Raw genomic sequence first — 27345 nt, 5'->3', positions numbered from 1 at the left:
GGGGGACAGGAGCGGGACAGGAGGGGGACAAGAGGGGGACAGGAGGGGAACAGGAGCGAGACATGCCTGCCCCAGAGCTCAGGTGCTCCTGAGTCAGGAAAGGGGTGGGTTCCAAAAGCAAAGGACTCCTTCCAGTAGTATATACAAGTCTTTATAAAAGAATCAAAAGCTCAATAAATATGCCACTTGACACAGAGCTGAACCCAAGCCTGGGGTGGCCAGTGGGACTGGGAGTGAGGAAGGCCAGGCCGGGGGAACAAACATCCCAGCTGGGGCCAGATGAAGGGGGAGGTGGGAAGGGCCACCCTGGAGCCCAGCCCAGAAGACTGGAGGTGGTGACTTCAGGGAGCAGCGAGCAAGGGACCCTGTGGGGTGGACAGGTTAGTGAAGGTGGCCTTGTGGGGGGTCCTGAGGAAGGACTGCAGCCTGGGCCTGGAGCTGAACACTCCTCCACTTCCATCCAGTCTGGCAAAGTGCAAATCAGGGGTCTTGCCCCCACGCTCTGGCTCCCGCGTGTGCAGGCAGCAGCTAGAGCGGGGACCGGGAGGCCCCAGGAGGCGTGCTGTCTGCTGTCTCGTGGTCAGTGGCACCCTGGGGGGCCTCCCTCTGCTCAGACCTCCCTGCAGGAGAGGGGAAGGGAGAGACAGTCCTTCCTTGGCTGACGCCACTCGGAGGGGCTCTGGCCACCCTCTCTGCCCCACTGGAATCCTTAGGCCCCTTCCCCAGTGCCCACTGTAGATACTGTCACGCAGGCTCTGGAGCAGGCCCCCATCCCCATCCCCTAATGCCACATGCTCCCAGCCACGAGAGTGCCCCCACCCATTCCTGAGGCTCAGTGCCCCCAATGCCAGCACCCCGGGCCATCGGCCCGCCACCCCAGGCCACTCACGAGGCAGTGAGCGTAGAGTTAAGCAGCAGGGTGGTCCTGATCCGGTACAGCTGGGCTAGCGTCAGCTTCCGGTGCTGGGCAGAGATCCCTGGGGGGGGCTCGGGCTGGACCCTGGGCGAGGCCCCCAAGGGCAGTTCTTTGCTCCTCCTGGCGGGCCTTTCAGGCTCCCCAGCCGGGCAGCTGGTTCTGCCCTCCGGCTGCAATGGCTCGGGGCCGCGGCCAGGGCTGGGTGTCCCCCGGCGAACCCAGCTGGGCCCAGCTTCCTGAGGGGAACCCTGAGTCCTCGTGCCGGGGACCGTAACAGCCAAGCAGAGTTCTGACAGACTGCGGCTGGGGGCTGGGGGCGCTCCGCAGGCGGTGGCCCCTGACAGCAGCTGGAGGAGGCTGGCCTCAGATCTGGACTTGAGCAGGTGGGGCAGGCGGGGCAGCAGTTGAACGGGGGTGCGGCGGCGGAGGCGGGGAGAGGGTGGGGGTGAAGGGGCTTGTGGCAAATCTGGGGGCCGGGGCACTGGCTCCGCCATAGGGGCTGGGGCCACGAAGTCCTGCAGGGAGGTGGGGGAGAGGGTGCCGTAGGCCGAGTCCATGGAGCAGGAGCGGCCGTCTGGCGGGCCCAGGGGCAGCAGCTCACTGGTGGGCGTGATGGAGGATGCAGTGGTGCTGACCGAGGTCTCGTCCGACTGGGAGCCGAAGGGGCCACCCTCGAACTCAGGAGAGGACAGCAGCTCCCCAGGCTCCACCACAACCAGGGCCAGGGTCTCGGTCGAGCCATCTGAGGCACTGGGGAGCCGGGAGGAGACCGTCAGCCCAGCCACGGAGGTGGCCTGGGGCAGCCCATGCCCAGCACGCAGAGGTCTATGCGTGCCCGAGCCTGAGGCTCAGCGCAGCATGTGGCCCACCAGCCGGACCTCCCACTCCTGGGCCCGTGACACAGATAACCACGGTTGGCGGCCGCCCCCCCCCACTGTACCCCCTCCAGCTGGCTAGCTTAAGGATCCTCAGCTCAGCTCTCCCCCCAGCCAGCACTAGAGGGTCAGAGTTGGCACTCAAGCTAAAAACCTTTTGCCATCCCCGCCTGGACTCAGGTGGGAGACAGAGCCGTCTCGCCGACACGGGGTCACTGCATGACACCATTCAGAGGAAGGGGTGGGGGCTGGGCCCTGGCCAGTGTCAGGGGCCTTGGGGTCAGGAGCGCCGGGCCGGAGCAGCTGCCCTGCTCTGGCCGGCCGGGTGGGCCCCGGCGAGCATACCAGTGCTGGGAGCTGAGACTGGTGCTGCTCTTGCGCAGGATGGTGGGGGAGCTGGTGGCAGAAGCGCTACTCTCCCCCCCTTCCTCCTCTTCCTCCTCATCGTCTTCCTCCTCCTCCTCCTCCTGCTCATCCTCCTCCTCCTCCAGGCTCTGCAGGTGCTGCTGGCCGCCGGGGTGCTCCTGAGCACGCAGCTGCTGCAGCTGGTTCTGCAGGTGGGGGACAGCGCTGTGGACAGCAGCCCCACCAGGGCACCCCGTCCGCCCGCCCGCCACTCGGCTCTCACCTGGGCATTGTAAATGGCGTCCACCCAGCCACGGCACAAAGCCTGGCCACTGGCCTGGAATGTGTAGGCACCCACAGCACTGTGGAACTCGTTCAGGTAGATGAGGAGAAAGGAGCCTGGTGAGGAGGGGCTCGCATCAGTGTCAGCTAGGACCAGAGCCCCTGCCCGCCATAACCCCTGGCCAGGAGCAGGGCCAGGCTCCTCACCAGGGTCTCGCAGCTCTCGGCACACAATCTTGTCCACCAGCAGTGGTGGCCGGATGACCTTGGTCCTCTCAGCCTTCTTCACTGCCTTGGTCACCAAGAGTAGGTCCGTAAAGAGGAAGCAGTACACGTCCATCTGGGGGGGGGGGCAGCAAGGGGAGCAGGCGAGGCCAGGGATCAGGGCCAGGGTCCTGGGACCTCAGCCTGTCTGCTGTGACACCCTCTCTTGGGCTGGGCCCTGCACAAGCTCTTCCTAACTGCACTTTGGTGACGTCACTGGGGGCACTCAGATTTTGTCAAACACCTTCCCTGCTCCCTGCCTCCCATGAACCTGAGAATAAAATTAAAATGAACAAAGGGGTGCCTGGGTGGCTCAGTTCGTTAAGCGTCTGCCTTCGGCTCAGGTCATGATCCCGGGGTCCTGGGATCCAGCCCCGCATCGGGCTCCCTGCTCAGCGCGGAGCCTGCTTCTCCCTCTCCCCCTTCACCTGCTCGTGCTCTCTCTCTTTCAAATAAATAAAATCTTTAAAAAAAATTAAAATGAAGAGCAAGATGGTATTCCTTCATGGAGCTATGTACTTGTAATTTATTTCAATAAGAAGTTTACATTAAAGAGAAAAAGGGAATTTATGATTTGTGATTTTAAAACCACAATTTGGGGGCACCTGGGTGGCTCAGTCAGTTAAGCATCCAACTCTTGGTTCTAGCTCGGGTCATGATCCCAGGGTCCTGAGATCGAGCCCTGCATTGGGCTCTACGCTCAGTGTAAAGTCTGCTTCTCTCCCTCTCCCCCTCTCCCCGCTCGCATGCACTCTTTCTCTCTCTCTCAAATAAATAATCTTTAAAACCACAATTTGCAGGCTCTGGGTTATGCACCTGGGATTAATAGCTCGGAAGCAAGGCTCTGGGCTGTTCCTGACCTGCTCTTGGAATGCACCCCCTCCCTCCCATCAGGAACCCTTATGGCACCAGCAAGTGGGCAAGCCCAGCCCCCCACCTGCTCTGCCCTTGCTGCCATATCTTTAGAGTAAACTGCAGGCAGATCTCAGCCCTCACATGACCACAAAGTCATTCCTTCTTGAACTGCCACCCAACTGACAGGGCAGCTGAGAACCACTAACTAGGGCCCAGAAGGTTCCCAGGAAAGGGTGGTCCAAATCCACAGGGCAGGAGCGGGTGGCGAAGGGGCCCTGGGGGTGGGTGGCCCCTAGAGTCACCTTGCTGTCCTTCCCCTCCTTCATCCTCAGGCTCCCCTCCAGCAGCAGCTGTCGTGTTTCCTCAGGGGAGGCGCCAGGGATGGGTGCTGTCAGGTCTAGATGCAGAAACTCCTTCAGGAGCTGCCGATGGGGGGGGGGGGGGACGCCGGGGGGGGGATAGAGAGGTCAGGGTCTGACTCCCGTTCTCGGCTAGGCATCCTCAAGTGAGGTTCCCAGCACGGCCCCGGTCTGCCAGTTTGGCCCTTCCTCCGCTCCAGCAGGGCCAGGGGCCCCCCACCTTGTCCACCTCGTCGTTGCTGCCCTCCACCACCTCGTAGGCGTCGATGCGGCTCCCCACGGCCGCCAGTCGCTGCCGCTCCTGCCGCTGCCGCATGCACGCGTTCACGTGGTGGATGAAGCGCTCCACCGAGTCGATCTGGGGGCGGGGGCGGACGGCGGCGGGTTCAGGCCCAGGGTCTGGAGGGGCCGCGAGCCGCGGAGGGACCCCGCCGCCGGCCCGGTTACCATGGTGACGACGGCCTCCTTGGCGCGCGGCTCGTCCGTCTTCCTCAGCACGGACTTGAGCAGCAGCGGGTACTTGGTGAGCCGCTGGTGGGGCTTGGCCAGCATGTCGTTCAGCTTCAGCCGCTGGCACTGCTGGTGCTTCTCGGCCCACTGCGGCGCAGGCGGGGGCGGGGCTCAGGGCATGCCCCGCCCCCGGCCCTAGGCCCCGCCCCCCGCGCCCCTGCCGCCCGGGTGCGCCCACCGGCCCGCGCCCCCGCCCGCCCTCACCGTGACGTAGGCCCGGAAGAGCTCGTTGTCGCGCAGAAGGCCGCGCATGTACTCCATGCAGCCCTCCTCCTCCGTGCAGTATCGGACGTAGGGCTTGAACAGGGAGCCGAACTGGCCCGGGACGGAACAGGCACGGTTACCGCGCGCTCCCCGCGACCGGGCCCCGCGCCGGGAGCTTCACCAGCCCTGCCTACTGCGCTTTCGCGACCACCCCAGGGCGTGGCAAGTGTATCGCCCCCGTGTCCAAACCGACCTCCCGCGAGAGTGACCGACCCCCGCCAGGTAGGAAGGGCAGATGGCCAGGTGGGGTCCAAACCCGGGCGACCGACTCGGAATTCTTTGCCTCCGACCACCGGGGGTCGTGTGGGGCCGCTGGCCGGGGGTGGGGTGGGGGGAGGCTGGGGTGATGGGCGTTTGGGATCGGCGCGCCAGCCCCGACTCAGTGTCCCCGCCGGCGTCCGGCCCGGCCCGTACCATCTTGAAGCCTCTGAGGAAGTCCCCGGGCTGCAGCAGCGCCCGCGTGCGCCGCGCCTTCTCCAGCACCGGCGCCATCACGCTGGCCCACAGTCCGCGGTGCAGCCGCGCGATCTCCGGGATGTTGCTGAACAGGCGTTCGGCCTCCACCTGAGCGGGGCGGGAGGTGCGCTCGGCCCCGCCCTCGGCCCCGCCCCCCGGTCCCTACCCTCTCATCAGCACGCGGGCCCGGGCCTCGCCTCACCTCGCACAGCAGCCCCGACTCTTGCAGGTTCAGGAGGCAGCAGAGGAACAGCTGTGGGGACAGGGAGCACGGCAGCTGGGGGGGTGTTCCAGTCCCGGCGCCCCACCCAGACTCTTTGGCTCCCCTCTACCCTCCCAGGAAACCCTGAAGCAGCCTGGGACAGAGACGGTTCACGCCTTCAGAAAAGGCCCAGCCTCCATGGCCCACCTGGGGGTCAGCCTGCCCTGTCCCCACCTGGAGGGAAATCTCTGGGAGACTGGCCTCGCAGTCACACCTGGAGCTCTCCCCTCCCTCTCTGCCCTGGCTCGGCCTCCGAGTTTCAACAAAGGGGTTTTCCTTGAACCCCAAGCCCAGGATAGGTACCCTCCCTAGGTTGAAGGACGGACACACACACACACACACACACACACACACTCTGCCTCCACGTCCAGGGTGTGGCTGCTGGACACCTGGTACACAGCAGGTGTTCAGAAATAGTCACTGAATAAATAAGTGAAAGCATGAGCCTAGTGTTCATCCAGCCAACTCCGCACACTTGCCCAAAGTCCCCTGCAGGTGGCCTGGCCTGTGGGAATCACCTGCTCCTCCTCCCTGGGGTGCAGCCCTTCTCCCTTTCCTCCCCCTGTTCCTTCTGCAAAGCCCCAAGCTCTGCTGGGCAGGGTGGCTCTGGGCCAGGTGCAGTCCCACACTCACGTTGGTGATCACCCTCAGTTTCTTAATGTAGGAGGCCTCGGTGTGCAGGAGCTCCCACACCGCCTCCTGCTGGTGGCACTGCCTCCGGGTCAGCTTCTGCAGGAAGTGCAGGGGGTCTGCCAAGGGTTCCACAGTGTGCCCGGATGACCAGGGAGGGGGCGCGCAACCTTGCAGGCCACCTCCTTTTCCCGGTGGGAACACGAAGGTCCCCCAAGTTCTGGGCCCTCCTCTGCCACCAAAACAGCCAAGTGGCACACAGCATGTTCCTTGCCTCAGTTTCCCCACGTTGAGTTAATGATGACAGCAGCCTGGCAGGGCTGTCCCACAGAGCATCTGTCACTGGGTCCTTGCAAGGGCCCCATGAAATGGGGAGAAGCGTCCCCCTTTCCCTGACGGGGAGGGCAGGAGGGAGGGCTGCGGAGGTACCGACCTCATGCCCGTCAATGAGCTCCCGCCAGCTATCCTCCAGCCGCAGGCAGGCATCGTCCTCCTCTTCCTCCTCATCCCCCTCTTCCTCCCATGAGTCGTGGTCGAAGCGCAGCCTGTGGGGCAGCCTGGGCAGCCCGAAGAGGCCATAGGCGTGCAGCTTGCTCTCCAGCTGCTCCATCTTGTCCACCTCCTGGAAGGAGACCCGGGGTTGGGGTCAGGGGACAGGGCCAGCCAGCCGCCCCGCCCAGGGCCCCCCGGGGGACCACATACCCGGCCATAGGTGCTGGCACTGGGCCCCGAGCTGAAGAAGCCACTGAAGCGACTGGCTGCCCGGTTCTTCCAGCTGTCACTGCTGCCACTGGGCAGAGAACAGCCAGAAGGCGTGGGGGCCTCCTGGCCAGGGATGCTCGTCTCCCCCAGGAACTCCGACATGTTCTTTCGGCGGCGCCCAGGGGCCTGGCCGGCAAGGGTGATCAAGGCCAGGCCCACCCTGGCTCCCACAGCCCCACCCCGGCTCCCACAGCCCCACCCCACAGTGGGTTTCCTAGACCGCCGGCAAGCTTGCGATGTGGGAGGGTCTCTGCACCCCCACCCTGGGATGCCACCTCTTCTGAGATCCATACCTGCTCTGGGGGCTGGAAGATCCAGGCACAGATGCACCTGGACCGCCCCCCACCCAGCCAGCCCCAAGCACCACACAGTCACCCGCATATTTAGATGCACTTATGAGCACAGCTCCAAATGGATCCACAACACATACACACACACACACACACACACACACTCCTTGGGCACTAGCAGACTCTCTAAGACAAGACCCATTATCTTGGGGCCCCCTGTCCTCAGAGCAAGCCCTGTTTCCCACAAGGGGAAATTAAAGCCCAAGAGAGGGGTGAGGGGCCCAGGTGACCTCCCCTCTAAGCCCCTCCCCACCCCCAGTCCTGACAGTGCCTCACCAGGATATCCAGGCTCTCCCGGCGGCTCTGGGGGTCCACACGCTCCGAGGAGGGGGTCCCGGCCCTGGCTGGCCGCAGGATTGGCAGACTCAGGGACTTGGAGTCCTTCACTCCCTGCTCCACCTTCCCCTCGTCCCCTGGCTTGGCTGGGGCAGCATTGGGGGCAAGGAGAGATCCTCAGCTCCAGTGGAGAAGGGGACCACAGACCTCTCTCTCCTGAGGATCCAAACCAAGGCCTACCTGCCCTCCCCTGGGGCCCTGCCCCACCAGCACCTCTTGCCAGGGCCCAGCAGAGACACCTGTATGGTAATGAGCCTGCTCAGGGCCGTGGCCAAGGGAAATCTGAGCATGGGAAGAAGCAGCCATCTCTGGGAGGCCAGCCAGGGCCCAGCCACCCTGCCTGCCAGGTTCGCTGCTCACCTTTGACCCGCAGGTAGTGTCCCCCGAACCGGTAGGCCTCAAAGGTGAGGGACAGGGGTGTGTTGGACTGGTCCAGGTAGATATCCACTTTGCCCAGGGCTATGCCCTTCCTTTCAAACACCGGCAGCAGCACCTCCCTGCCCGAGGACGGGAGGGGTATAGTTAGGGGGCATCATAGGAACCCCCACCCTATGCACAGCCCAGCTCCACCCCACCTTACCGATGGTAAAGGGAGACGCCCACAGGATCATACGCAGGCACAAAGACCTACAGGTGCACACACCTGCAGAGGCTCACACACTCCTACATGTGTCTACGCACAAGCCAGCACGCCCGTGCCCTCACACTTGGGTGTCAGCACACCAGGGTAGACACTCACATGCCGGGCCAGATCCAGGAACTGAGTCATGCATACATGTACTGGAACACCTGGGGGGTCTGCCCATAGGTGGGAGACCTGCTCGCTCACAGGCCACCACACAGACATACACAGTTCTGCCTGCAGGAAACCACACGTACACCCCGCCCCACTCCCCCTGCCTCGGCCCCACCAAGCCCTACCCCAGCGACTTCTTCTTCATGGCCGGCACGATCTCTGTCTCAATGTCCACATTCAGGTCAAATTTCAGGGTGAAGCACTCCTTGCTTGGGTCCTGAAAGGGCACGGGTCTCTTAGCTTCTGCACCCCTTGTCTCTGACCCCCCCCACCCGGATCCAGAATGGAAACCCCAGCATGGGAGTGAATGCAGGGATCTCCCCAGCCTGCCTCTGTCCCAGGGAGGTCCCCTGTAACCCTCTTGCCCAAGGGAGGAGTTCCTGTAGCATCTGCCACCTGGCTAAGTTGGGCAGTACTGGGCTCCAGGGCACGGTGGCCAGGGGTGACCCACTCACTCCAGACCCCATCCCTGGTCCTGGAGGTCAGAGCAGACAGGCCAGGCTTGGGGATGGAAAGGAAAGGGCCCAGGAAGGGCAGGGGCTGTCAGGAGCCCCCTTGACAACCTGGGGGCTCCTTACATCTGTGTGTCTCCTCCTTGCCTTCTTGGAGAGTTTCAGGCCTGTGCTCTTCCGGTCCCTGCAGGACAGAGGGCAGAGGTTAGAGGCATGGGTAGGCCCTCACCAGGCTGGGATGTGAATGGGCCCTAGCTAGCTGCCCACTCCTTGCTCACCCCAGGGTGACCAGGCAGGCCAGAGCCCACAAGGGTCTGTGCGCCCTCTGGTGGCCAACACGGGAGTCACACCCAGTGGTACCTAGTCGGGCGGCGTCTGATCCCACTGTGCTGGAGGCTGGCCCAGGCTGGGCAGCCTCCTCCAGGAATCAGGGCATCCATAGGGGCAGGGAGGGGTCTCTAGTCAGATCTTCAGAGGCCTCTGGTCCTGGATCTCAGATCAGAGTGTCTGCTTTGCCCACCTACCCTTTGCCATCCATACAGCTTTCCTCTTCCTCCTCCAAGTCCACTGCAGGGCTGGTACGTGGGGGGCATGACCGGGTAGACACATTCCGGGCCAGGACAGAGCCTTTGGAGTAAAGTGGGAGGAAAGGTCAAGCCTCCTCCCTCCCTGGCCCCCTTCTTAGCCTGCTACCAATCCTGGGATCCCCCTTCCCCAGAGGAGCTAGGGCCCTGCAGGTCTGTGAGGACCTGAAGGGGCAGTCGTTGCTTAGCGTATCTCCATCCCTAGACTCAGAAAGACACAAGCACCCTGGGATGACACCCAGGTGATGCCCTGCCCCCAATACAAATCCATCTCTGGCCTCAGTTTACCCTTCTCTAAAATAGGGATAAGGAAACCCTGCCTCTGGGATTGTTGCAGGAAGGGACAAAAGTCTACAGGTCTTTCTCTCAGGCTCCTCTCCCACACCACTGTGACCACACCCAAAGTCCCAGGGGGCCTTGGCAGAGAGGGAGAGTCCTTTTGTCCCTCTGACCAGCTAAAAACAGAGACAAAGGTTTGGCATTTCTGGCCAGGCTCAGATGCCTGTAAATCACCCCAGCACAGCCAGTTGGCAGCGGGGCCTGGGCCAGGTCCCTATTCAGCAGGAGGGGTTTCTTGTTCCTGAGACAAGTTCCTTGTGACCTGCCCACCCCCACCCTCACTGCTTCTGCTTGCTGGCAGCCTGGTTGGAGGATCTGCCCAGCAGTCCCCGGCCCTAAGGACAAGAAGAAAGGGGCCTTTTCCATGTTGGCCCCGGGCAAGAGGCAGGAGCAGCTCCGAGAGATGCAGACCCAGAACCTGGTTGAGCCAGGCCTGCTCTCGAGATGGGGCACAGTCCCCCAACTTCTTCTCTTATTAAAAAACTTGTAGCACAAAAGGGGCCGCAACATACTTGGGTTTCACTGTTTATAGCCAACTCCGGTCCTTCTGATGGCCCTGTCATAGCTCCGGCAGTCACCAAGACGCCGTGCCCCTACACAGGGAGTTTGGAGCTGCTCTGGGAACTCGAAGGGCCGGGCTGGGGTCCCTACCCATGCTCACCTTGAGGGGGCAGGTCAAAGCGGACATGCCCATCATAATGCATGACGCTGTGGAACTTGCTGTCACAGGCCTCACAGAGGTTGAGGGGTCCCCGGTGGTGCAGCTGCTGACAGTCAGTGTGGTGGCATACCTTGCGGGGAAGGAGGGAGAGGTGGGTTGGGCTGGGCCCCACAGGGCCTCAGGTGGGCACAGCGGTGGCCCGGGCCGCGCAGTACACAGGTGGGGTTCCCGGTCCCTCCTGAGGCTGCTCACTTCTCAACCCTCCACTCCCCACGGGGGGCCTCATGCTCCTTAATTCACTCTGTGGACGTTTCCCAAGCCCCACTATGTGTCCATTCTGAGGGCTCCTCAGAGGAAAGCAGATCCCTGCCCTCGAAGAACACGGTGTGCAGGGGAGACTTCCAGGGAGGAACCACGAGGCAGCTGCTACCAGGGCCTCTTCCTGGCGTTCAGGAAGGAAGGGCACCCCAAAATGCTCAGGGCTGCTGTTTGGTTCGGCCAGCTCGTGTCGGAACTGGCAAACCCTTCTTGTCTGCGCCCCCCCCCACCCCCCACCCTGGGTCCTAAGTTCTGTGACCTGTCTGGCCCCTGCATCCAACCTCGCATGGGCTGGAGGGTATTAGGGGGGAGTTCGGGAAAGGCACTGACATCTGGGGCTAAGGCAGTGCCCCCCCAGTATTTACTGTATCACCCTGTCTCCATTCTCCCCCACCCCTGGGCATAACTGTCATACCTCTCCTCTGCCCTCTGGCTCCCGCAGCTCACCTCTAGCCCACTCTGCTTCCCACTTTCCTTGTTGCTCCCCGACAGGCCCACCCACCTGTCCCCGCACTGGGGGGGCTTCACCCCGCTCCAATCCAGCCGGCCTCCCAGTGACAGCGGACCAGCTGCCGGGCTGTGGAGCTGCTCAGTGCCCTCCCCCCTACACCATCAGGCTCCCTGTCCTTTGGCTCACACGCCCTGTTCTTCTCCACCTCCAGCTTCTCTCATCCCCTTTCAGCGAGACCCCATGAACGGGACTCCATCCTGACCACTTCCTCGTTTCCCCTCCCAGTATTCGTTAGCGTATTTTCCCTGACTTTCCATTTTTAAATATTTCAGACCTACAGAAAATTGTAAGAACAGTACAGGCAGGGGCGCCTGGGTGGCTCAGTCGTTAAGCATCTGCCCTCAGCTCAGGTCATGGTCCCAGGGTCCTGGGATCGAGCCCCGCATCGGGCTCCCTGCTCTGCGGGGAGCCTGCTTCTCCCTCTCCCACTCCCCCTGCTTCTGCTCCCTCTCTCACTGTGTCTCTCTCTGTCAAATAAATAAATAAAATCTTAAAAAAAAAAAAAAAAAAAGAATGGTACAGGACCTCCACACACCCTTCTAGCTTCCCCACTTGGGAACATTTCATTGCACTGGCCTTCCCTCTCATTTCCCCCTCCCCGGCGCAGAAGAACATGGCCATTCTCCTACAAAACCCCAATACAACTGTCACACTCGGGAAACTGAGCACTGATACATGATCTGTCCATAGTCTACGTTTGCATTTGCCCCACTGTCTGAACCACGGCCTTTATAGATTTGTTTTCCCACATAGGAGCCTGTTCAAGATTCTCACACACATTCGGTTGTGTCTGTTTATTCCCTTAAGGATGAGTTCTCCACACGTTTTTGTTTTTTCCTTTCTGGACATCGACGTTTTGGAAGCATTCAAGCCAGCGGTCTGGCAGAAAGCCCCTCCACGGGGATCTTTCTGGAGGTTCTTGGGTGGTTTCAGGCCAAGCATTTGGGCAGGGACATGACAGAGTGGACCGCACCCTCCTCCGTGCGGCCGGCTGCTGGGTCACCTGGGGACCCCCTGTACTGTGTAAAGGTCCTTTTTCTCTTTGGGATGAATAAGTAGCCTGTGGGGGGGGGTACTTCAAGACACCCTGACCCCCAGCAATCTCACACTCCAGGGTTTTCACATCCACTGGTGATGTCTGCCTAAATCAAATATGACTACAATGGTTGCAACTGAAGATTTTCTACCTTAAAAAACCTCTTCCCTCTCAGACCCTCTCCCGCCATTTTCCCTTCCCATCCCCCCAACTCCCTCTTCTTGGGCCCCCAGTGACTGCCAAGTTTCTAAGTCCACCCACAGGACCCAGCCCTGACACAGGCGGTCTCTTTCACACCATCTTGTCCTCTGTGGGCCCCCAAACCCCATGCTCTGCTGTTTCCCCTGCAGCTCTCAGCTCCCCTCGCCCACTTCCTGCCTTCCTGCTCATCTCCCCACCAGTGGCCCCTGCTCACCCCTGCTCACCCCTGCTCACGATGATCTGCATCACTCCTCTGGTGACTCAGCTAGTCACATGACTCTACATGCTGAGGGCTCCTAGAGGTAAACTTTCAGGGAGGTCCTCACCCAGGACACCAGACCAACCTTCTCAATTCCCCCTTTGGATCCTAAGGAGCACCTCAGAGTGCAAACGTCCACACATGCGCTGCTGAACGCCCCATGCGGCTCCCTGAACTTCAGTCAATGGCAGTGCCTTGCCGTTGTGTGGGGGCATGGGGGTGAGCGGTGGCCCCCCAAAAAGACAGGTCACATCCTCACCCCCAGGACCTCAGAAAGCGACCTTGTTTGGAAATAGGGTCATTGCAGATGCAATTAGTGAAGGTGAGATCATGCTGGGGTCTGTAATGGTGTAGAGTGTGGAGCAATCCTACGACCAGGGTCCTTACAAGAAGAGGAGGGACAAGGACAGGGCCACACGTGTGGATGAGCGAAGTTGCCACTACATTGTGTGGGTCTCCACATGTGCGAGAATAAACTTTCATCCACCCGGTGGGTGCTCCATGTTACGGCAGCCCCGGGGACACGGATACATTAGGTCAAAACCATTGGGGTCACCTTTGATCTTTCTGTTACACCCCCAGCCAGTGTGGTGGTGGCCTTCCCTTCAATAGCTGTAGCTTCAACCCAGCCATGCCCACTGGCCCACTGCTGCCCCCTGGCCTCCATCGCGGTCACCTCTCAGCCCATCACAACAATGACCTCATAACTGGTCTCCCTGTTTCCACCCTTTGCCTGCAATCATTTGCTCTCCATGAGCAGCCAGAGTGGCCCCTGCTCACTACGCTCAATGGCTTCCCGTCTCACTCCAGGAAAAGCTAGAGTCCCGTGTGGTGACCGTGGGGGGGCCTCCTGCCCTGCCCCGCCATCCAGGCTCACTCCGCGCCACCCGCCACCCCCATGTCCCCAACATGCTGCTTCCGAACCCCAGCATCTGCTGCTCCCTCGGCCTGGAATGCTCCTCCCCAGACACGGAAATGACAGACCTTTACTCTAAAGTCACTCACTGCCCCTTCACACTCCCCGTCCCCTCGGCGCCCTGTCTGCCAGGGAGCAGTCTGCCTGCTTCTCTCTGCTGCCTCCACCCCTCGCCAGCCATGGGAGGACGGCGACGCTGGTCTGTCCCACCCACTGCCCTATCTCCAGTCCTAGCAGCTCAGAGAATACTTGTTTCATTCATTAATTAGGGCGACGGAGGGTCGCTGGAGAGTTTTGGGCTGGGGAGAGCCCAATGAGAGATTTTCAAGGTGACAGACGGGGTGAGGACGGGCAGCCTAGAGACAGCAGAGGAAGGAGTCAAAGGGAGGAAAAGGAAGGCGGCTGATAAAGTCTGATTTCGATTTATAACCTGATCACTGTGTGCCTGGGGGCTGTGCTGAGGGCCCCTCGGCTGTGACCACCCCTATTTTATAGAAGAGGAAAGAGAGACTCAGGGAGGTTTCAAGTAACTTGTTGAAGGTCACACAGCCAGTGCTGCCAGGACCCGAACCCAGTGCTTTGTAGCTCCAGCGCCTAGATTTCCAGCACATTCATGGGTAGCTGAGAAGGGAGAGAGGAGCAGGGGAGGCTGGCCTCGGGGCAGCCTGGGGGCAGGGGGGCGGCAGCTATAGAGACAAGAGGGAAGCAATCAGAGTTTGATGCTCACTGTTTGGGCCCCTGTGTCCCCCTAATCCTCCATCAGACAGAAAAAAACCCCACAAAACCCCCAAAAACATGGGCACAGAAATGACAGCGGGCAGGGGGCAGACTGAGCCCTGGGCAGATGGCAGTGGACATGATGGCCCAGATGCCCGGTGGCAGCCTGCGTGCCAGGTGCTCCCCACTTCCACACCCTCCTTAAATGGTCTTCCAGTGTGTTCTTGGGGCTTTGGGCAGGGGGTGAGGGGTGCTGTTTCTATCCTCAATCTACTCCTAAATAGTGTGAAAACTGCCATCCTCGGCCACAGCTCTGCCTGCCCGCACCGTGGCGTCCCCGGGGCACTGCTGATAGAAGTCAGCACTGGCTTTGCAGATTCTAGAACCGCTCCCACCCCTCCAAGCTGCAAGCATCTCCTCTTGACAATGAACCTGAGGAAGGCGCCCACCGCATTTCAGCCCCTTCTTCCCAGGAGCCCCACAGTCTGCCAGCTAGGCAGCCATCCCCCGCCTCTGCAGCCAGCTTGATACAGGCACCCCCTCCCACTCCTTCCAGGCCTCTTGTGATTTCCCAGACAGCTTCACTTTGCTGGTGCCAAGTTTGGCACAGAGTGGTGGGGCTGCTGCCCTTCGGGTCACCCAGGCCCTAGTCGCATGGGGGGCGGGGGGTGACATGCAGGAGCCATGCTAGGCTGGAAGGGTCCTGCAGAGGGCCTCTGGGACCCTTCCAGCCCAAGTCCCTGGTTCTCTGCCACAATCCTATTTTTAAACCAATCCACCATACAGACAACAGATTTTTACACAAAGATTCACTCCTGATAGCAGATTCAGCATTCAACAAATATTTATTGAGCACCTACTATGTGCCCACCTGTGAAGGTACTGGTCTCCCTTGAGACACTCGGGAACATTCATTTCCCAGCACCGTAGTGGGCTCTGGTGAATACCACCACAGCTCCTCCTATTATTACTAATGTAATATTGTTACTGATGATGATGATGATGATGATGATGATGATGGGAGCCTGCGCCCGGCCTGTGGCTGACCTCCTCTGCTTCCAACCTCCCAGCAGCCCCCACGCTCACCAACAGCAGGGGCATGTGAGGGTCAGGCCCAGGATCTGAACCAGGTAGGTGTTTCTTCACTTAACAGGTCTGTTGACAATGAACTTCCAGGAACCCCCACCCCCACCCCAAGAGCCACAAGCCTAACTGGGAGGCTCAGGCTGCGGTGGGCACAGCCCCCTTGCTCTGAGTCTACTCCCCCACCCCTTCTCATACCTCCTTCCCCAGACTGCAGGGTCTCCACTGCTCCCTTCAGGAGCGAGGGTTTAAAGCAGGACAGTCCCTTCCTTCCCAAAGCCAGATTCTGGGACCTTCTCTCAGACCAAGGTGCCTACTACTCTCCACCTTCTCGTTGCCCACCATGGCCACCCTCTGAGGGCAGCAGCACCCCTGCCAGTGGGGGGGACCACGGGGTCCAGGGGGAAAGTTCCCAGGGCTCAGCCCAGAGAGAGGAGAGCCCCCAGGATGGAACAGCCAGATCACCCCTGAAGGCAGCGAATGGACCCCAACTTTACAAATAACAGAGGGGGGCCTTTAGGGAGCACGGCCAAGGCTGCCCCCCGTGGGGATGGGGCCCCCGAAGTCAGACTTCCCCACTCACACTAGGGCTGGGGCCAGAGGCCGGAGCAGCGGGTTGTGGGCAGGGCCTGGCAGAGGAAGGAAAGAGAGAGGGGTCCCCGCGCAGGGCCTGGGACCCACAGGTGTGTCCCGAGGCAGCCCCAGCCACAAAAGGCTAAGGGCTGGCGGGCCGCCGCCGGCCCCCTCGGTCGCGGGGTGGGAAGCACCCGGCGGGGCCGGCACTGGCGCGCCCCCCCGGCCCCCCGCGCCTCGTACCTGGCCTTCACCGTCGCGGGCGCGACCCCCCGCCCGGCAGGGCAGCCCCGGGCCCGGCCTGGAGGCCGCGCGGCGCCCGGAGACGCCGGGGCCCGTCCCCATGGCGGCCGGAGGAAGCGGCGGTCTGCGCCGCCCGCCGGACAAAGCGCGGGGCTCCGCTTCCTGCCATTGTGCGGCCGCGCCCGCCCCCGGCCCCGGCCGAGCGCGCCGGGACCCCGGGGCCGCCGCCCGCCCGCGCCACCTCGGGGCGGCTCCGCGGCGCCCCCAGCCCCGCCCCCGGGGAGCTCCCTGCAGCACCCCTCGGTCCCCTCGACTGCGGAACCCAGACCCCGGCCCTCCACCCCACCCCCAACGCCGACGGCTGGGCGCGAAGGCCCCTCCCTGCAGCCCCGGAGACCCCGCCTCTGAGCCTCAGGCCCCGGACCCCTTCTCCGGCCCCCGAGGGAGCTCCCTGAACGCTGGTGGCAGAAGGGGGGCGGGGGGTGGAGGACCAGGACTGGGGCACATTCCCATCCTCGGGCCCTGCTCTGCGTCCTGTCCCTGCTCTGACCTCCAACCGCCCGGACCGCCCCTCCAGCGCTCAGAGGCCCTCCTGAGTGTCACCCTAGCGCCCGCCCACAGCCCTGGAGACCCCTCCTCAGAGCCTGAGCGCGGGGGACCCTGCTCCCACTGCCCAGGCCAGCGGTGGAGGCCGAGGAACGGAGGGCGCCGGGTGACGACAGGTGGAGGCAGTGGGCGATAGGCAGGCATGTTGGTGGAAAGGGCGGAGAGAAGGGGCACCTGGGTGGCTCAGTCGGTTAAGCGTCTGCCTTCGGCTCAGGTTGTGATCCCAGGGTTCTGGGATCGAGCCCTGCATCGGGCTCCCTGCTCGGCGGGAAGCCTGCTTCTCCCTCTCCCACTCCCCTTGCTTGTGTTCCCTCTCTCGCTGTGTCTCTCCCTGGCAAATAAATAAGTAAAATCTTTAAAAAAAAAAAAGTCTATATTGTAAATACCCAATATTGGGGCGCCTGGGTGGCTCAGTTGGTTAAGCCACTGCCTTCGGATCAGGTCATGATCCTGGAGTCCCGGGATCGAGTTCCGCGTCGGGCTCCCTGCTCGGTGGGAAGCTCGCTTCTCCCTCTCCCACTCCCCCTGCTTGTGTTCCCTCTCTCGCTGTCTCTCTCTGCCAAATAAATAAATAAAATCTTTAAAAAAAAAAAAAAAAAAAGGGCGGAGAGGGTAGTCCTTTGGGAGCCCCAGGAGTTGGGTGAGAAGGAGCGTCAGGAAAACCCCGAAGCCCAACTCGGCTTTCCTCCAGATTCCGAGGTCTCTGCTGCTCCAGGCTGGGTCCCTTCCGCCTGTCCCACCGCCGGGGGCGCTCATCGAAGCCCGAGAGGGGAGGCTTGGGGAGTGGTGGTGGGGTCCTCGCTGTAGCTTGTCAAAGAGCTTTTACACTCATTCCCAAGAGGCGGGGGCGGGCGCTACGACCCCCATTCCTTTCTGGGGGGCAAAGTGACATAAAAGACCACAGGCAGGACTGAAACCCAGACTTCTGACTCTGGTGTTCTGGAATGGCCTCCTTGGTACCCCGTCTCAGTAACTATGGGGCTGCGGGGGGGCGGGAGGGAGGGGCATGATGTCGTCAGCCCATCCCCTAGACAGCTCCTCCTCCTGGTGCAGTGGGGAAAGAAGGAGGGGTCTCCGAAGACAGCTCTGAGGAGGCAGCAAGCAGTTTACTCCAGCCTAGAGGTTTCAGGGGCCGCCTCCACTCCCAAAGCCCAAGCCATCCACCGTCCACACCACAGGCAGATCTTCTGAAAACTAAAACCCGATCATGTCACTCCCCACTTAAAACCCTCCAGTGGCTTAGAATAAAATCCCACCATGCCTGGCTCCTACCTCCCCTCCTGCAAGGTCCCTCATGGTGATCTCCAAGCTGGCCTTGCCTTCCCGGCTATGACTCACCAAGCCCAGCCCCTGCACCTCTGCGTTCTCAGACTAGAACACCACGTGCCCCTCATCTTGCAAGGGCTGGCACTGGACCCCCACTTCAATGCCACCTCGTCAACGAGGCATTTACCTCCTCTCAAAAGAAGTAGCCCCTTGCATCCCTCATTCTCAATCCTCTTAAAATTGAATTTCCTCCCAAGCATCTAAAACTACTTGAAATTGTTTTACTTCTTTGTTCACTTCTTGATTATCACTCCTCCCTGCTAGGATGTCCTCTCCAGAGGCTCGGGGCCTTGGCTGTCTGGCCCACACTGCGTCCTCCACACCAAGAACAGCTCTGGCCCACGGCAGCTGCTCAGCGTACACTAGATGAGAACGGATGGATGAAGGCAGAGGAAGGGTCTTCATGCCAGAGAAGGCCACGAGGGCAGGGAAGGTCTTGGCCTGGATGTCCCTTCCTGCTGCCGATGGTCAACAAAGCCTTCCCAACCGTCTGACCACAGGTTCTCTTCTGCCTCCTAGCATCCGTGACCTTGGGCCTACTGGCCTGGCCGGGGCAGTCGCTACCACAGAACTCTGTCCTCGCCGCCCCACAGGCTGACAGCTGAGCACTCCCAAGTGCCAGGCCTGTGCCAGGGGTTTGGGGCAGCAAATCCTGTTCACTCTCTCAAAGACCCTAAGGAAGGGGCGCCTGGGTGGCTCAGTCATTAAGCGTCTGCCTCCGGCTCAGATCATGGTCCCAGGGTCCTGGGATCGAGCCCCGCATCGGGCTCCCTGCTCTGCGGGAGGCCTGCTTCTCCCTCTCCCACTCCCCCTGCTTGTGTTCCCTCTCTCGATGACTCTGTCAAATAAATAAATAAAATCTTTAAAAAAAAAAAAAAGACCCTAAGGAAGAGATACTGTTACCATCTCGTTACCAGATGAAGAAGCTGAGGCTTGGGAAAGTTAAGTGGCTCGCCCCAAAGCTACCAGCTGGCAAGTGGGGAGACTGATGCCTGGGCTTCGGACCAGTACCCCTGTGCCTCAGGCACAGGTGGGGGCATGAAGACCAGCTAAGTGGTGCTTTGACAGCAGAGCCCTGAGGTCCACCCCCCTGGGGACAGGGCACATCCCAAAGCCAGTTTAGGGGGATCCCAGGCCAGCCTGGGGTTACCAGGTCCCATGAAGCAGAAACCATTGGGGCTGGACCAGGCAGGTCACCAGAGGTCACCTGAGTGATCAGGCCCTGGCCATCCCCAAGTCATGCTGCTGTCTGCATCCTTCAGCCAAGGCAGAGGGCTGCTCCTTAGAGGACCAGGGCCCTAATGCCCCAGGGCCAAGAGTGCAGGGTCAAGGACTGCAGAGCACGGGGAAGAAAGGAGCCCCTAGCCCTTGCACCAGGGGAGGGAGAAGGCCTCAGCAGTCTCCTGGGTCCCCCCACCTCTTCTATGGAAGGGAGCGGAAATAGCCCATGTGCAAGACAGAGGTCCCAACCCCTGGCTCCCTGGGGAGGGGGCCCCTCTTCAGCCCAGCCCCATCTCCAGGCTCATGAGTCAGGACTGGCTTGTTGAAACTGATACCCAGAAACCAGATGCTGGGACTGATGAATAATAGAGTCTCCAAGGCAGGAACCCCCATCCATTCCCCCCCTAGCACCATCTCCCCAACCCCAGAAAAGCAGAGGACTGTGGGCGGTCGGGCCCCTACAACATGTTGGGGACCCGGCCTGGTCTTTGGTGGGACAGAGGAATTCCTCATCCAGGAGGAGAGACCACAGGTCTGGGTCCAGGTCCATGTTCTGCTCACAGCTGACCAGCCTGGAGCACCTTGGCTAGAGGGACATGACTGCCCAGAAGCTCCCCATCCGGGCTAAGCTCCCCTGGGAGCCTACTGGCCCCAAGGCCCCATCTGGCACCTTGGCAATCCAGGGGCGGAGGCTGCAGGTTTGAGCAGGTTGGCCAGGGTGGGGCCAGCTCTGCCAGGCTGCTCTCCTAGCTCCAAACAGCCCACCTAGCCCCTCCCTTCCCCCAGGGCTAGGCCTCACTCCCTTGGATTCTGGGGCCCACCTGGAGGCAGAGCCTGCCTTAAGGCCCTGCCCTGTGCTGGGCCCACGGCAGGGCTATAGAGAACCTCTCTGCAGGCCAGGCTAACTATACAGGCCCCAGAAGTCAGCAAGGCCCCTACCACCCCTGGGCGTGGTCCAGCTAGGACCTAGTGCTAAGGAGAGAGGTAAAGGCTGTGGTCAGTGGACTTCACCTCCTGCCCAGTCCCCGCACGAAGGTGCCAGATCCTGGAGTCCAAGATCCTGACACCTCTCTCTCCAGCGTAGTATAGAAGGTTCCTTGGGAGGGGATGAGAGAGGAGGCACATGCCTGGGCTACAGAAGACCTGCTTCTGGGCCCCACCTACCCCTGTCCTTATCCATCTGTGCAAAGGAGGCACTGGGCAGTTCTCTAGAATATTTTACCTAGGGATGGCCTCTGGGCCCTAATGTGTGCCTGGACCCTGGCGAAGGGACAGGAGAAGAGTAAAATCCTCCTAGAGCCCCGCAAACCTGGGGAAGGTTTCTTTGGAATTTGTAGGACCCAGGGCCTCCTCGCCCTCCACTTCCGCGTCTTTGATTAAGGCAAGCCCGGGCCTCTCCAGGTTCTTGGGTCCTCTCCCCTCCCCCAAGCGGGTCCTGGCCGGCGCAGACTGCCTGCGGCTCAGACTCGCGCGCCCCCTGCCGGCCTCGAGACGACTTTCCGCCTGGGACCAACTCCCGGACGCCCAGCTCAGGCAGGGTCGCCGGAGCCTCCCAGCCACCCGGCGCCATGGCCCCTCCAGGATCTTCTCGCCCCGCCAACAATCCTCACGCCGGGGCTGGGTCCCCATTGGCTCCAAACGGCCATAGCGCCGAGCCAACCCCACCCTAGAGTCACTGGGGCGGGGGCGGGAGCTTGAGCCCATTCCACCCTCAAGTAAATGGAGGCAGAGCCAGTGGAGCCCATCGATACCCGCCCGCAGCCCTAGGACTGCGTAGGACCCTCTACTCCCGGTTTTGTCCACTAATTCGGGGGCAGTCTTGGCGCCCGGACCCACAGCCGTCCCGATCCCAGCCCCGTCTCGTCCCCAGCTTCCCCGTGAGACTCACCTTAGGGACATGCGTGAGAGCAGTTTCCTCCCCTGTGGCAGGGGCTCTGGCCAAGGTTGCCAAAGCCTCGGGGGGGGGGGGCGCGCGCAGAGCCAGGGGGACCGCAGCCGCGGGGCGGGCTCAGTCGGCGCAGCGCCGGCGGGGGGCGCGGGACGTAGGGGAATTACGGTAGGCCGGCGCGGGCGCTACCACCTGGGCGGGCCGGGACGTACCATCGGAGCGCCCGGCTGGCAAGGGGGAGCGCTGGGAGCCGGGGAAGGGCCGGGCGCCGGAGCCCGCGGCCCTGGGGGCGGCAGGAAGCGCGACGGGCGCTTGGGGGTAATCTAGGGTCCGGGCTGCGGGACCGGGGGCGGGGGGGGAGGGATTGTCACTGTCCCCGAGGGTGCTGGCCCTTTGCAGATGTGCTGAAAGTTCGAAGTCCCTGGGCTTTAACCTGGGCTTGAAGACAAGAGCTCGCCCGTCCCCGGCGACGGCCCGTGGCAGGAAGCTGCCTTAGCCGAAGAGAGGAGCCCCTGGCCGGGGGGGGGGGGGGTCCGGGCGGAGGGACCCGCAGGCCGAGCCCGGCCCAGGAATCGCCCCAAGCCAGGCTCGCTTCCGCTGGATTCTGAACCGTGCCCTCCGGGGCGTCTGAAAAACGGGCCCGCCTATCTCCGTGCCCCCTCTTTGCCCCTAGCCCATGCCTGGCGTGGCTGGAAAAGGGGCCATTCCGCCCTTCGGTGGTCCCGGGTTCTCTCTCCCGCCGCCCACGGTCAGAGTAACTCTGCCCTGGGCACAGGGGGTGCGGCGAGTGTATGGGGATACAAGAAGCTCGCAGGAGGAGTCAGGCAGCAGGCCCCAAGCACGCCTCCCGCCTTCCCTAATTACCACACGGGGTGAGGATGGGTGCGGCGGGAAGGGCCCCTAGGCCCTGGGGCTCAGGCCCACCTGCATTTTCCCAAATCTAGATCCCCCTCCCCCATGCCCCTCACCAGGTGGGGGGCCTTGGGGCTGCCGGTTCTCCCTCTTTGGCAGCGCTGACCTCCCTGGGGCTGGGTCCACTCAAGGACAGCTCATCTTGGCCATAACGCATGTGGTGGATCCTCTGTCCCTGCCTCCTGGGCTGAGCACCCCATGCCGTCACCTGCTCCGCCCCCCCCCCCCCCCATTACTTAGCCACAGCCCAGGAGTTCCTCCAGCTTCTCTGGTCCTGTCACTTCCTCCAGCTGCAGACCAGACTGCCACCTGTCTACAGCTGACCAGCAGCTGAAAGTCACCTCCAGAAATCCCCAGAATCTGGCCATTCTCAAGGACACCCTGGCCTCCCACCTCTCACCCCCAAAGCCTTGCCAGAGGGAATAGGTGACTCCCTCTCCCATTATTCACTACATCCTGCCCATTCTTTCCCCACAAGGATCTCAGATCCGCCCCTTCCTCTGCCCTGTGTCCACTGGTCTTCATCTGGCCACCCCTCCCCTAGACACACCTCCCCCTGACTCATCCCTGCCACCTCACAACCTACAGTGAAACTGGAAAGGAACTCCACTCTCTCTGCTGGAACACCGCTAGGAATGGGGTGCTCACAAACACCAAATCTCTGCATGACAATAAACAAATTTACGTAAAAACAAAAGGAATGGGGTGCTCACAACCTGTATACCGGGGCACAACTTCAGCTGTTGGAAGCGCCCCCTCCTGCCAGGGCCCTTGGAGCCAAGCAGAAAAATTCACCTCCCTTTCCTCCTGACAGATCCTTAGAACCGGGGGACTCTGGGGACAGACAGATCTGGTGTGAGTCCTGGCCTTGCAGTGGCAAGTCATTTACCTCGCTGCTCCTTGGTGTCCTATCACCAAAGTGGAGATGCGGAGATGGGGTAGTCCCTACTGCGAAGGATGGGGGTGAGGACAAGAGTTTCCTGTGGGGAGGCAGGAATGAACAGTGGCTGCTGGAATCATTACCTTTGAGGATGATGCCCTGAGGGTCCCATCTCCAGGATAAATACCCTTGAGTCGTCACTTGCCTCAAATGTGATGGGCCAGTGTCCCCTGGGCCAGTGTCAGCCCTCCTCCATGTCCCCTTGTGACCTGGGGTGCTCTGACCAGAGCACCTGGCTCAAGGGGGGCCCTCAAGGAGCTGGGGAGTCCAGACACCATCTGTCCTGTGGGTCGATAGCCACTGTCTCATCGCCTGGCCCTCCATGAGGGAGGGGCCGAACACTTCCTTCATCTCCCTGCTTTCCAAGACTCCAGGCTCTACCCGCCCTGGCAACAGGACAGATGTGCCATAAACATTTGCCATGCTGGGTAGGGTTGCTGGGGTCTGGGATGGAACCTGGGGAGGTCTCGGGTCTTAGGGAGGGGAAGGAGGGCACACCCAAAGCCGAGGGGTTTCTCTCCCCCTCCACGGGAGATGGACAGCCAGGATTCTCTTGAACACCTACATCATGCCCCGCTCCATGCTAAGCACTGCACATCTGAGCCCTGTTTTAATCCTTCCCACAACTCGAGAAGCCTCAGCTTGCAGATGAAGAAACTGAGGTCAGAGAGGTGTAGTGATTTGCCCAGGGTTGCACAGCTGGAAAGGAGTAGGCTTTGACCCTGGAGTTCACAGGTGTAGGCTACTCTACACATCTTCATCCTGAGGAGGGGCAGGGATACAACTTCTCTCCTGCGGTCTCCAAGGCCCTGACCTCCGGGTGCTCCCTGTCCAGCTCCCTCTTAGAGCCCCAGCATGCCTCCCTGCTCACTCAGCTCCTCGTTCCTCGGGACGCCAGCAGCCTCCTCCAGGAGCCTGTCCCCCAGAACGAACTCCAGGGCAGGAAGCGGGGGTGAGGGGTGGGGGGGGGGGGGACGGCTGCTTCATCTCAGAAGCCCCAGCACCCATAAGAGGCTAAAACAAAGCCTGGGGACCAGTTGGGCAAGCCCACAACCTGACTTCTCCCCTCCTCCCCGGGGAGCTAGGATGTCCGCTCCAGGAGGCCCTGGGCCTAGAACCGGGCCTGGCACAACAGACGCTAAAAGCTGATTTGGTGAACGCAGGAATGACGTCATCTCCTTAAAAAAGCTAGTCATATCCTGCTAGCCTTCTGCGCAGGGCTTGGAGGAGCGAGAACGAGGCTCTTGATCCCCCTCCAGATCCAGCTCTGCTAGTCATGCCGAGCAAGGTGGGCAAGCTCTCTCCTCTCCAGGCCCCGTTTTCATCACGTCATGTGAGAATAAGGCTTTCCTTGGGAGGTCTCCGTGGGCTCAGTGAGACAAGCATGAGGGCCTAACGCCCCACCTGGTGCACAAGGCTGTTTGGTCAGTGGTGGTGGTTATCACCATCAAGGACATTCTTTGTTCCTCTTTGTCACCAAAGTAGGATGCCATTCGCCTCCTCTCCTCTCACTATGCTCCAGCCAACTCGACCCCTGGACAGGACAAGCCTCCTGCCCGTTTATCCTGCCCCCGCACCTCAGTCTGTGGCAGTCCCCCCTTCCCGCACCAGCCCTGCCTGCCGCTCTGCCTCTCCATATTTTCACCTCCACCGGAGGCCACCTTCTCCGGGACGTCCGCCCTCACTGGCCCCCGGCCTCTCATCACTCAGGCATCCCTGTCCCCAAAGTGAGTCTCTGCCATTTGTCCTAACACGGGTCCCACCGGGGACAGGCCTTGGACTCTCCCCCCGCAGGCTGGGCCATGTCAGTCACTCTGAGTTCCAGGCAGGCCAGGGCTGGGCTGGAGCTTAGGACCTGGAGGCTGCGGAAGGCCCCCACTTGCTGAGAGGGGCTCGCCACTCGGGGACCTCCCACCCTTGCCCCTGCCTGTGGCAGCTTGGGGGCCTGGCCCAGGAGCAGCTGCCTGCAGGAAGGGCCCCCGGCAGGATGTATGTTGGGGGCTGCTGAGGCCAGTTTGTTGCCAGGAGCCCCCATCTGGGAGAGAGGCAACCAGCCAACACCAGAGCCCCAATGCCAGGCACCAGCCGTGCCAGCACGTTGAGTCTGACATCACAGCCACCCCCTTGCCCGGTGACCACGGCAACTGAAAGCCTCCCCCTCCTGTCCTCGCCCCCAGAACAGTCCTCCATGTTCCTTCTAACCTGGTCTTCCTGTACAGAATGTATGAGCATGTGTCTGGGCGGAGGGGGGTGGGAGGGGGAGCTGGGGGGTGGGAGGGTGGCATTTTTAATTTCCTGCGGCTGGCAGAGCTGAGCTTCACGGCGGTTCGGAACACAGGCTCTGACATTACACGTATCTGGGCTCTGGGTTCCAATCCCAGCTCCACCACATCCCAGCGATGAGCCACTAGCTCCCTGAGCCTCAGTTTCTTCATCGATAAGTAAGAATACTGACAGGACACATCTCCGAAGGCCAGAGGGAAGAGACGGGGAGTCCTCAGAGCTCCCAGGCCTGACCCAGTAAGTGCTGGCTGTTTGCATCACGGTCACTCAAAGGCGTGCTGGAAGGGGCCACACTTGGGTTCAAGCCCTGGCTTGGTCCCTCATGAGCTGTGGGGCCTCAGCCAAGTCACAGGACCTCTCTGAACCTTGGTCTCTTCATCTGGGAAACGGGGCACCCAGGCCTTCCCAGCAGAGCGGCAACCAGCAGCACGTAGGGACAGAGAGAGAGCACACGGCACCAAGCCTGGCGCATTATGGGCAGACTCACCGGGCGATGATATTTATCGTTCTCCCTCTTGTTCTGCCCCGCTCCCGGCTCCTGGGCCCTGGCCCTTCAGGACCAGATGTCCCTTCTTCCCTTAGTCATTCCACGGCACAGTCACTCTCACCAACTCCCTAAGTGTCCCCAACCCATGCCCAGGCCTGACAAGTGGCCCAGTGCTGCAGGAAGGGTACCAGCTGGGCACTGGAGTGAAACCTCGGCGCGGGGGGGTCCTTTCCCTTCCCGGGTCTCAGCTTTCTCATCCGTAACATGGGGCCACAGCTCCTATCATCTCAGCGTGGCTGCCAAGGACTGCAGTGCAGGAAAGGGCTTTGGGGCACCCCTCCTCCCCCAGCTTGCGGAAGTCCCCTCCATTTTGCTGTTTCTGAGCCAAGGGCAGCCCCTCTGCCTCCTAAGCCAGCCACCTTGCGGCCCAACCCACCCTTGAACCCAGATGACACTGTGGCCGGGCCAGCTGCACCCTTGTCAGGGCCCTGTGGGTATCCATGCCTGGAGAGAGAGAGGGTTAGAGCCCTGTCCCCTCTGCTCCCAGCAACCCAGGCCCTCCAGCCTCCCTACCTTGGCTGCACGCCCCTTGTCCATGCAGTCTGGGTTCTGACAGCGCAGTCCTTTCTCCTCCGCCAGGCTCCGGTCGTCTGCAGAGGAGAGAAGCAGAGGGTTATCAGTCGGGTGGGGCCCAGGGAGGCTGCGCCCCAGGCGGGGGCACCCAGGCGGCCCTGGGGCCCCAGTGGCCTCCAGACTAGAGGATGGGTGGAGCTGTCTCCTCAATCCTCCCTTCAAAGGAGGTCAGTGTCCCTTTCTCTTTTAAATGCCAACTTATCTGCACGGGAATCTGTTTGCAGAGTCCTTTTCTTGTTGCAGTTCCCCAGGGAAATTATCCAGATTCCGCGGGGAGAAAACGTCTTTGGAAATAAGCTGCTCCCTCCCTCTGTCCCACTAGTGGGGGGCGGGGGTAGCTCAGTGACCTTGCGGGGCTCCAGACTTCCTGGGGGATCCCCGCAGGGCTGCCCGGTCCGCGATCCCTTCTTACCCCTGCCCTCCACATCACAGCCTCTGTGGATGGACTCCTCCTCAAAGGCCCGGGGTGTCTCCTTTCCCCACGGTCCATCTTTGACCCATAATTTGGCCCCCTCCTAGCTGCCTCTCTTCCTAGGGGCTGGGGCGCAGCAGCAGAGGGGGGCAGGGAAGGGGCGGAGAGGCTGCCTGCCCCAGCCAGCGTGCAGGGCCAGGGGAAGGGGTGCTGCTGAAGCGGGCCGCAACCTGGGGGCAGAGTTTGGACCCCCACCGCCTTGATTTCGAGGCTGGCGTCCACCTCCCACCTTGAGCGGGCCTTCCCCAGAGCAGGGGAAGGAGCGCGCCCTGGTCCCCCCACGGCTCCCCCCGCCCGGCCCGCCGGCGCGCGGCGCCCCCCGCCCGCGCCCCTCCTCGAGCCGGCGCGGAGGCAGCCCGACCGGCAGGCCTGTACGGCGGAGCCGGGCCGGGGCCCCGCACTCACCCATGGAGGAGGCGCCG

At 61.7% G+C, this 27345-nt stretch overlaps 1 protein-coding gene across 5 annotated transcripts; it reads right to left on the bottom strand.

Annotated features, from left to right (window-relative positions):
- Positions 1-37: 37 nt before the first annotated feature.
- PLEKHG5 (pleckstrin homology and RhoGEF domain containing G5) lies at positions 38-27339 on the bottom strand. 5 transcript variants are annotated; one of them, XM_035019911.1, is made up of 22 exons: positions 27329-27339; positions 26392-26468; positions 10299-10428; positions 9239-9341; positions 8841-8898; positions 8388-8479; positions 7827-7963; positions 7407-7552; positions 6721-6906; positions 6452-6640; positions 6022-6117; positions 5329-5379; positions 5085-5234; positions 4611-4721; positions 4344-4493; positions 4117-4254; positions 3840-3959; positions 2626-2758; positions 2420-2535; positions 2137-2342; positions 890-1666; positions 38-620 (listed from the first exon to the last, which is right to left on the bottom strand). In XM_035019911.1, the coding sequence occupies exons 1-22, from the start codon at positions 27330-27332 to the stop codon at positions 611-613; spliced, it is 3180 nt and encodes a 1059-aa protein (XP_034875802.1). In that variant the 5' UTR covers positions 27333-27339; the 3' UTR covers positions 38-610. The 5 variants fall into 5 exon arrangements, with proteins under 5 accessions (XP_034875802.1, XP_034875800.1, XP_034875803.1 ...); XM_035019909.1 differs by lacking the exons at positions 26392-26468; positions 27329-27339 and adding an exon at positions 16156-16257; XM_035019912.1 differs by lacking the exons at positions 26392-26468; positions 27329-27339 and adding an exon at positions 16156-16257 and having other exon boundaries at positions 7407-7474.
- Between the last annotated feature and the right edge of the window lie 6 nt (positions 27340-27345).

Source organism: Mirounga leonina, unplaced genomic scaffold, assembly GCF_011800145.1.
Source record: "Mirounga leonina isolate KUSES-001 unplaced genomic scaffold, KU_Mleo_1.0 Mir_173, whole genome shotgun sequence".
NCBI lineage: Eukaryota > Metazoa > Chordata > Mammalia > Carnivora > Phocidae > Mirounga > Mirounga leonina.
Note: the sequence above shows the minus strand (reverse complement) of the source record. Positions and strands in the feature narration are given on the sequence as shown.

Excerpts from the sequence above, each read along its gene's own strand:
- PLEKHG5 (XM_035019909.1), bottom strand. The coding sequence starts at position 16,257 with ATGGGGACGGGCCCCGGCGTCTCCGGGCGCCGCGCGGCCTCCAGGCCG. Across the intron at positions 10,429-16,155 it reads CCCGCGACGGTGAAGGCCAG|GTATGCCACCACACTGACTG; the intron begins GTACGAGGCGCG and ends CTTCCCCGCAAG. Across the intron at positions 1,667-2,136 it reads AGTCTCAGCTCCCAGCACTG|TGCCTCAGATGGCTCGACCG; the intron begins GTATGCTCGCCG and ends CCGGCTCCCCAG.